Source organism: Teleopsis dalmanni, chromosome 2 (assembly GCF_002237135.1).
Source record: "Teleopsis dalmanni isolate 2A chromosome 2, ASM223713v2, whole genome shotgun sequence".
Classification (NCBI taxonomy): Eukaryota; Metazoa; Arthropoda; class Insecta; order Diptera; family Diopsidae; genus Teleopsis; species Teleopsis dalmanni.
In genome coordinates this window covers 245,241,409-245,251,929 of record NC_051847.1, presented here as the reverse complement: position 1 = coordinate 245,251,929, position 10,521 = coordinate 245,241,409, and the positions used below count along the sequence as shown (strand labels likewise).

The 10,521-nt window shown below is 28.3% G+C and overlaps 1 protein-coding gene across 1 annotated transcript; it reads right to left on the bottom strand.

The window, feature by feature from the left end:
- Positions 1 to 7,620: 7,620 nt before the first annotated feature.
- Positions 7,621 to 10,513, bottom strand: LOC119684805 (the record flags this gene model as incomplete). The annotated part of the gene is made up of 2 exons (XM_038098930.1): positions 7,621 to 8,296; positions 10,409 to 10,513. Coding segments are annotated over 2 exons (465 nt in total), but the record flags the coding sequence as incomplete, so codon positions are not given.
- Positions 10,514 to 10,521: the final 8 nt, after the last annotated feature.

The following is a 10,521-nucleotide window of genomic DNA, read 5'->3' as shown; positions in this document are numbered from 1 at the left end:
TATATATAAAAAATAAATTTATATTTGTAATAATTTTTTATTATAAAACGAAATAAATTTTAATTAATACACACACAAATATTTGAAGTTATTTATATTATTGATTCTCGATATTAATAACGTAACATTTTCGGACAGCCAACCTGCTATTAAATCTCAGTATTATTTTTCGATGTTAGTAATTTTGGTACAGCCACATTCAACTAGACTTCTTTCAATAAATTGGTTCGGTTTATCAGTGCCTAACTTATATAGGTACTGGTGCAGAAGCACATCACGGGTAATAGCAGAGCTGATGAACTTGTCATAACCAGCACGCTGCTCTATGAAATTCACTACCCTGATATTGGTGTCATACCTGTTATGGCAAAGGTGGCCATTAAACGAAAATATCTACCGATAACTAGGTAAAATGAATAACTAGAGTAGATGAAAATTTTTGGTAGACTTCAAGATTTACTTTGTTTACAATAATCTATAATGTTATCGCGTTTGTAGTTATACAGGGGAGAAACTGTGTTTCACTCTATATCTAAGTGCTCGTTTTTAGATAGTAAAACACCAAAATACTTTGACAGTTCTTTTCTTACTGGCAATGATATACTGTTAACCTTTAAAATTAGAGATGTAGTCAAATTTGTTGACTTGTCAGGTTGGTATATTTTTACTTACCATATATAGAATAGTTGTATTTTTTCTCTACGTTAGTGGTGCCCTAACCACATTGATCTTAATTTATATTCTGATGGTTCACGGAAATAATCATAATCCGTGATACCACAATAGGCCATTATTTCTGCAGAAGACGACTGAGTGTGTCAAGGTCATTACTCTAATTAAGTTTGCTTCTAAATAATTAATTATTTATAACAAAATATTTTACAGATGTTCGTACAATTAATTACTTGCTTAAGTGTTTATTTAGTTTAAAAATTAAAAAAAAAATATATGAACGCCCAGTCGAAGCTATTTTGAATATTATGAGGATATTTTGTTATAAAGTGCTGCTAACCCTGCAACAAAAAGTGCTAGGAAGTAGCATAACAAAAAAAACTAATAAAATACAAACTGAAGAATCAAAATTTTGCAAAAACCTAAAACTTTATTCTGAATTTGAAATCATTTTTAAATTCAGGTTTTTAATCCTATAACAGCTATGAAACACCACTTTTACAAAAAAAGTGCTTTACTGGAAGTTATATATAATCCTTTATATTGCTGTTTAATAGCATTATTTATTTATCCTTGCATATTATATAAATGAAACAATAAAATTAAAATAGTGTTTATGTTAATATATGTCTCTACAAAGAATAATTATCATCGGCTTTTTCATCAGAGGTTGTTACTGACCAAATAGAGGATAAAAGACTTCATATTAATGTCTCAAGTGATCAACATTTTTAATTATTATTGGAATTAATAAACGTTGTCTCTCTATTACAGCGTCGTACATCAGTTTTCTATTATTACTTTTTAAAAAAAATTTATGAAATTATATTTCCACACTTTTATTACTAATCAAAAAATAAAGATTTTTAATGTTTTTAAACTTTAAAATATATTTACTTTATATTATAAGTAAAGAAATTTTGTTTTGTAATGCAAAATTCTAGAAGTCGAAAATGTAGACATTTTTCAATGGAATCTTTTACTTATATCTGCAATAAGTAAAAAAAAAATATATTTGAGTTTTTCGATGATTCTATTCGTTTTTCGGAATATCTGCGAGATATGTTCATATGGCAGTTATTAGTGTTGCATTCGATGACAGTAATTTTTTATCAAAGATTATTTTTGAGATGTTGGAGTTGCGTCCTTGTGCTCAAAGCCCACTTAAGCTTCAATAATGGCCAGTTGTAGTACCACAGGATTAGCATTTATACACATAACATACGCTGGGTAAAGGTCAGCGTACAAGCAACGTGAAAAGCCACGACTTCCCCATGAGATAAAAATGAACCAACCTGATAAGCCTATAAACTTGTTTAAGTCGCTTATTTAGTAAGAAAACAGTTCTGTGAGGTCGGTTAGAAAAAGGGGCGCCGAAGATTTTAGATCTTCTTATAGCTAAAAATAGACACTAACACATGAGGTGGAGCACAATTTCTTCCTTATCTGTAGAGCCACAACTTCGACAAAAGTTATTATTAGGTACACCCAGTTTCATAGCATGTCTTCCTATTACGCAGTGAACCATCTGCAGCAATACGATAGTACTGAGCAAGTCACGTCTTATTTGAAACAGCTGACTGTTACATTTTTTGTCTAGTTTAGAAAAGGTCAATGTGGAGATCTGATAAGAGGGTTTTGCTTGGCAAAGCGCAGATATTTTTGTTTGACTGTCAGCATAACTATTGCTAGTGGGACACCAATATCTGAGAAGCGAATATCAGGAAACAGAGTGGCTGCCTTCTCAAGCTCGTCTGCCTTACAGTTGTCCGAGATATTCCTGTGTTACGGAACCCTGTTAGGGGTTCTGTTAGGGCTGTAATGATGATATTGTTAATCTGTAATTATTGAAAATTACAATTGAATGTGTTTTTGTTGCATTGTTTGTCAGTGCGATACTCATTGTGCCCACATCACTTTAAAATTCGAAATTAGACTGGAGTTCGACTAATGATTAGATAAGATTTTTACTTAATTCTTCTTGGTTATTTTGGAGCTTCCTAAAAAATAGTTTGTATATTTGCGAAGATCTAAGAGATTAAGAGATTCGAATAACGGCGTCGGAATTTTACTGCTGTCTACTGCTGATGATTGGATGGTATTCCATAAATTTATTAGAACAATCTATTTGTACTTGAATTAAAATCTTGTATTTTAATTATTTGTTAAAGATTTTCAAAATTGCTCTTCACTCATTCTTAACTATTTGTAGACTTTTCCTTATTCAGTTTTAAATGAAGTAGCATTGTTTTAATTTTATTTTTAAATGAAATATCATTGTTTAAATTTCATTTCGATATTTCTTCAAATATTTGCTTTAATTGTAGTGACAAAATCAAAATCTTTTTGTAAACCTTAAACATTTCGACGTAATATAAAGTAACTTCTTGACAGTGTTGACTGCAATTTCTCATTTTGTTTACAAACTCTTTGACATCAAATTTCTAAACAATAAAGGTTCATAAAATTCAATTTGTTTGCTTTTCATTTCGAATACCTAAAATACTCTTAATGTCTATGCAGTTGAAAAACATAATGCTTTGAAATGTACTTTTTTATATAAATGAATTCAATTGAATCCTTTAATATCCTTTGAAGAAGTTTAGTATCTTTGTAGTTTGCTAAATAAAAGTTCAGAGTAATAACTACGATTACTGAAAATCACTGATGAAAATATTTAAATCCCTACAAAGTAACATATTTTTGTACTGTTAAAGAGTCAACATTATCATTGATTGTCAGAGATGTCTTTCATTTGTTTATTGACAGCAAATTAAACGAAAGTTCCTATATGGATTGAAATTTAAACTTTTAACATTTAAATTTTCTGAACTCCATTGCCCTTCAAAACACCTCTACAAGCTCAACCCAAATCCAATCAAATACTACAAACTAAATTCAGATACTTATGTATGTATTCATCCACTTTTGAATTGGATAATGAGATTGCATCGTAAAAAAGTCATCAACAAAGTTTTCCTGTTTATGTAGTTTTTGTTTTCGGAATTTATTTACACAGACTGAACATTTAGAAAATATTTTCTATAAAAAATGGACACTTTCACGTTAAATCAATTTTCTTTAATTTCTGTTCATGTTTCTCCAATCTGAACTTTAACATTGCAACTAAAATGTAACTTAATCAATAGAACGAAATCAATTGAAATTATCTTCGTAATTTTTCACTTGATTTGAACTATTTTATTTATAAAATTAGTTATAAAAATGTGGCATCATGTTTACTAAAGAAAATTATATATATACTCATTATATTAATATATAATGTATATATGTATATATAATATAATTCAATATAATATATATATACATTATAATATATATATAATATAATATATATATAAAGGCAAATAAAGTTTTACTGTTACTCTTCTTGATTATCGTAAAAGTATACCTTATTCTGCTTTACAATATTGCTCACAAATTCGTATTTTTCGCTTTCCATTATAGGTTTTAATGATTGGAATAGCTTGAGTTTTATTTTATTATTTTCTAACTAATTTTCTTGGACCTCTACTGCTGCATTGCTAGGCATGCAAACGATTATTGAGTTATCACTCTTTTCAAACTTCCGTCAAGGAGACCATGTCGATATGATTAATTCTTTATTTTTAGATGCTATATCTCTTTTCATACCCTAACATCAGTGGTTCCTAACCTTTTTTGAACCACTTCTGTTGCATTTGGTTCATCTTGAAATAGCCATACAATCATACAGTCGACTGCTGTTTACTTTCCGCTTTATACGCGTATATCCATCATTCGTCACCTGTGTTACAATCTTATGTCTTTTGTATGTCTTTTGAAGTAGCGCCATTGTACTTCTTGAGCATTTGTGAGCACCAAACGACACGTGCATCTTATTAAGATTTTGTCAAATGATGGGGGAACCAATGAGAACAAACCTTTTTCACGTCTAAATGATCGTGCAATATTTTATATACTCGTATGCTGGTAGAACTTATGCCTAGGGTTGCTTCAGCATCAATGTTTTCTGGGACAATAACTGAACAACTCATTTTGGTCGACCTTCACTAATTTCATTAAGGTCAGTGAGTGAACTGTGGTTACGATTAAAATCACTGTACCATCGTTTCACTGTACCAATGTGGAAGTAAGTTGATCAATGCACTCTTGCCTTGATAATCCACTTCAAAACTCGAGTTAATTCCATTTTTTCGCGTCTCAAAAGATTGAGACCGGTCGACCTAATCCAATAACAACAATACTGCGCAGTACAGAAAACGGAAAAATTAAGGTGTTGATCCTAATTATTCTACACATCCCAACAATCAAATGTAAAAAAGTACTAAATGTCTAATCGCAGACGAATGTATATAATTTTGGGAGAGAAAACAAAAAAAATGTGTTGAAAAGTTCAATCGAATTTGCAGACGTAGTTTTATATCAAGCTTACAAAAAAGACACAAATTAATCTTTAGAGGAAGGCTGTAGATGAAAAATTGAAGTCGTAAGGTTAAACCAAATCATCGGCTGCTCCACGCAAAGACAGGAAACGGTTCACTATTGTCTTCGGCCTCACTAGTATTAAAGAACCTAACAAAGCATATATTTCAAAAGTAATATTGCCTAAGACAGTATGAAAACAACAAATACTTATGAAACAGCAACACTTAAGACAATTGAGTATTCAATCTTGATTAACTTGAACCGTGTGAAAAGCATATAACATTGTTGTTAATAAAATATTATCATGAATTTAATCAAGATTGGAAATGATGCCATGAAACATGAAATACATTGGACACTAAAATAAAGTATATTTAAATGGTAAGATATTAAAATATTAATTTAATTAATACATTTTTTGAATCCATCTAAAAAAATGAAATAGAAATCGAAAAATATTAATTCTATAAATATAGTGCAGGCTACATTATAAGAAAAAAATTATTTTAAAATTGTTATAATATTTTGTTTTATTTTTTTAAATTATTTACTAATTTGTAATAATTAACAATTATCTCTAAGGGTACTAAGTGACTATTAATACATGTATAATAAACAAAAAAAAAATAATTTTTGATAATATACATTTTAACATTCGTTACAAAAATCGTTAATTTTTATTCGTTTTTTTTTCAAAAGTTGAATTTTGAAAATTATTTCGTTCAAGTCTTTTAAATATTAGAAATATGTTCTTTGTTATATTGAGGAACAAAATTTATAATGAATATAAGTACATATATATATATATATGTGCTACAAAACCTTGTATGAATCTATATTATAAATACCTTGTGAATAAGGAGTTATTATTGAACAAAACACTATTTAAATAAAATTATTTAAAGTCGAACATTACAAAAAAGCTATTTTAAATAAATATATAATGAATTAAATAATAAATATAAAAAGAAATAAATAGTAATAAAATACAAGAAGTTAATTGAATTCCTGTTTATACAGCTAAAATTTGATAAAAATAATTATATTATTAAATTTCATTTTTATGTAGCTGTAGTTTATGTCTTTAATTCATATAAAGTAAAGCAAATTACTCTGTTAGTGAAATAACAACAACAATATTATTTAAGTACGAGGTTTACTAAGGTATCTGAATCGTAAATATGTGTTGCAATTTTGGTTAAGCTTAAGTTAAGCATTTGGTACTTGCAATTTAAAACTTATATCATCATCATCATTATCAATTCCTGTATCTTCCATTGAAGCATAGGGCCTCAAAACTTATATGCGAATCATTAATTACAAAAAATAATAACAAAAAATCTTATAATCAACCATAATTTAATTAACTTCAAATAAAAAATAATTTTGATGTATTATTATTTGGAAATTTCTATTAAAAAACCCTATTTAATTATTTATAAATGTTTTAAGTTTTATTTCAATACTTAATGAACAACATAGCTCCTACTCTTGGTCACGCTTGCTGCATACAAGCGATTAAACCATCCAAAGTAAAAAGACATAAGACCTCACATTGGGACACAGTCAAAAAAAGTTTTTTTTAATAATTCAATAATTTAAAGTTTAATATAAAAACTATACTTGAACTAATTTTTCAAATATTGTAGACAGTAAAAAAAATTATATAATGTGGAATTTTATGAAAAAAAAATATTAATATACTTGTAAATAATCATTTTTTGAGTTCAGTTGCTTTATATCATTAAATGTTATTCATTTACTTAATCAGTAATATTGTGTATATGAATGTAACTCTATGGTATAATAATAATGAACTACTAAGCATAAAGTACCTAATGTACTAAAATATCTTTGGAGTTTCTACAATCTAATTATTTCATAAGTTTGTATTTAATACTTTTTAATAATGCAAATGCATTTTAACATATTCTATCATATTTTTTTAAGTATCTAATGTATTAGAAGTATTTTTGAACTGTATATTAAATAAATATTTTGATTTAAATCTTAACATGTATGAGCTATATTTTATATAAAAACTATATTTTCTGTTTTTATTTTTATATATATTTATATATATATCAATCTGATCATTTATTGGAAGATTTCAACTGGAAACAAATCCATATAATAAAAGTGGGATATGTTTTTTTTTTGACATTTTCAGAAATGTTTGAATGCACTTCTCTATTTTATATTTTATATTTGATATTTAATTTTTATGTATGAAAGCTATTACATTTAACTTTCATTTTATATAATTTGAGCATGAATATTTCTATTTGTTCTAATGCATTTGATTTTATTTTAAATGATTTTTGCATAACTTAAATAAATCAAAACAGAAAACCATTAGAATATTAAACTACACTAATATTATATACTACACATTTTAAAATTATTACACATTACACAATTACTATATTAAATTAAAATGTTTTATTTATATTGAAAAAATAAATATAAACTAAGATTACTTAACTAAAATTAAAATCTTAAAAAGTATTAAAAGCCAACCCAACCGTCAAAAACTGAAGCACACAATTTTAAATAAGAAAAAATCACTCATACGCCATGCGTCACCAACAAACAGATTTGCTTTGAAGGTACACACATTCACACAAACACACGCATGCATTCGCTCCCTTTGCACTGCTTAAACATTTAATTTCTTTAAACGTTCATACCACGTTTTATATCCTTTATTTACATGCATCATACTAAATACTTCGTTTCCTTTATTGTAGTTGTGATTATTGTTATTTTTATTGTGCATAAAACTTGCATTGTCATTCAAGTGTTTTGTTTGTTGCAGATATTGAAAAATTCGCTCTCACAAAATCGTACAGACTACGAACAATGTAAGGACGAAGAAGCACATAGCCACAATATCCTTGTGCAGACTGCGATCCTGATAGAAAGGTCGTGTTGTGTAGGATTCTTTGCGTGTCTGTCGAAATAGCCACAATGGTATAACCAGCTGTAGTATGTCTGGCACCATAAAGCCAATGTCACGTACAATTTGATGTGCATATCCTTCACCGCGTAGGACATTCATGAAAAATTGATCGAAGCTACTGGCGGTAATGTGCAGTATGGCAATGCCAACAATGCAAAATATTTTCTTCGATGTAACTGTATTCGTTGAATTAGCCAAATGCATTACTAAAATTGATGATATCAGTTCGGTTATCTGGAAAAGAATTGATTAAGAAAATGAAAACATTTAAATAATATCGTTTAGCTTAGTAAAATAATAATAGTTTATGTGTATAGATTTTAAATATATTCTTCATATATATTCTTTATATATATTCTTAATCCACACGATTAAATAACCTTTCAGCAATACTATTCGTATTCGATTATAATTTAGTTATAAGTTTTAATAATTTTTTAATCTGTATATATTGTTCATATCCCCTGAAGATAAAGTCACCTTGTCGTGGTGTATGGGCTTTGTACGTGGCGAACCTTAGCACACCCTATGCGCCTGCCCAGCCGTGGCAAGATACAGGCTTAACTATCTAGGCAGTGGAGTTATGAGTCCCAAACACACAGTTAAAATACGACCCACAGTTCTCACAAAATTCTTCAAAAATTTAGAATAGGACAAAAAATATTTCAGGTCGCAGTGCATGTACATCCTATCCATAATAATAATACATATTCTTCATATTAAATTAAAAATTATTGCATGTTGTCAGAAGTTTACCTTCTCACAAAAAAAAAAATACCTTATATTCTTGTGTAAAGATAATTAAACACTTAGCAATCAGGATGTTTAATACTAAATCCTTAAAAATTCTAAAGTTGACAGTAATGATTAATGAAAACTTGCTCTATGGTTATTAGAAGATATTGATAGTAAGTTGTAGGTACCAAAACAGCCTGTTTTATGGAAAGATGAGAATAATTAAGTTTTTGAGTGCATACTGTGAGTGTAATACTACAATTTTGGAGACATGCTCGGTATTTTAAAACTACTTTGTCATGATTAATGAAACAGATAATGACTTCTATTCCTATTCTAGCAATATTGAATAGACCATTGAGGATGGAAGACCTACAAATTTAATGTTTACATAAACTTTCGTTTTACAAAATACTGATATGCAAAGTACTGTCGAATTTAATTTTCTTATGTCAGGTTGGGTTAGATTGACAACTTTACATACTAATACTTACGTGAATATAAATAATCGCTAGTTGAGGTAGTATTGATAAAACAATGATTCTAAAGTGATTTGTGTACAGATAACGTATAAAACAATAGTCACCACGCGACCAAACATGACTGGTAAAAATGGCACCAATTTGACAAGTCTATAATTTTCGCTAAGGCCCTAACATCGAATAATAACAGGTCCGTCATGTCGGTGAGAAAGGGGCCAACAAATATATTGAATTACCTACAGGCCAAAGATAAGGATTTCCACATAAGATGAAACACAGTTTATTTCTCCTTACCAGAATCTTTACCATGGCACAAGTCATTACGTATTAGATATTATTAATACATTATTAATACATTAATTATATATGGAATATAATAAAATCAGACCAGGTTCAAATCTTTGACTATAAATAGAATTTCTAAATATAGAAATTGTTTGATATATGACAAATCCGACGAATATGAATATTCAAATAAAAAATAAATCGAATATTAGCACTATATAGTTTGTATAGTTTGAACTATCCAAATATCCGTTTTGCATCAAATAATTCGAATTTGAACTGTTTGCGTATCCGGATATCCGTTTTGCATCAAGTAGTTCGAATAGTTTCAATCATTCGAATATCCGAATGTATGTTTTGAAATTTAAATTTTCTATTAAAATATTTTATTTTTTTAATATGCATTGTACGTGCTTTACAGACTCACGTGATAAAAACTTTTTCGGGCTACAATCCTGACATATGATAAATTAACATAAGCTGTCATAATATCCTCCTAATATTTTCAATGCAATAAATATCTAAACGTTGTATGTTACTATAAATCGTTGCATTTTTCGTTGAAATGAAAACGTCAGAAAGCCAAATGGTTTACGAGGCTGAAAGCAATGCAGGTAACATGTAAAAATATTTACAAATTTTAGGCAAAGCGAAAATTTTAATTAAAAAAAAAGTATTTAAAAAGCAAAAACAAAAGTATTACACTGCTGTATTGCAAATGAATGAGCATTATTAAATTCCTGATAGAGGGTGCATAAGCCACCTTCAGTCGTATAGAGTATTTAATATGGCTGACTGGTGGTTGAATGGTACTCTATATGCATAAATAGTTTCACTAACTTACCGTAAAGAATAACTGATGGTTCCATTGCAGATAGTAGTCGTCATTATAGTAGTTGATGTACGCCCACCATGCATAGTAATGTGAGAATATCGATAGCGAGAACAACAACAACA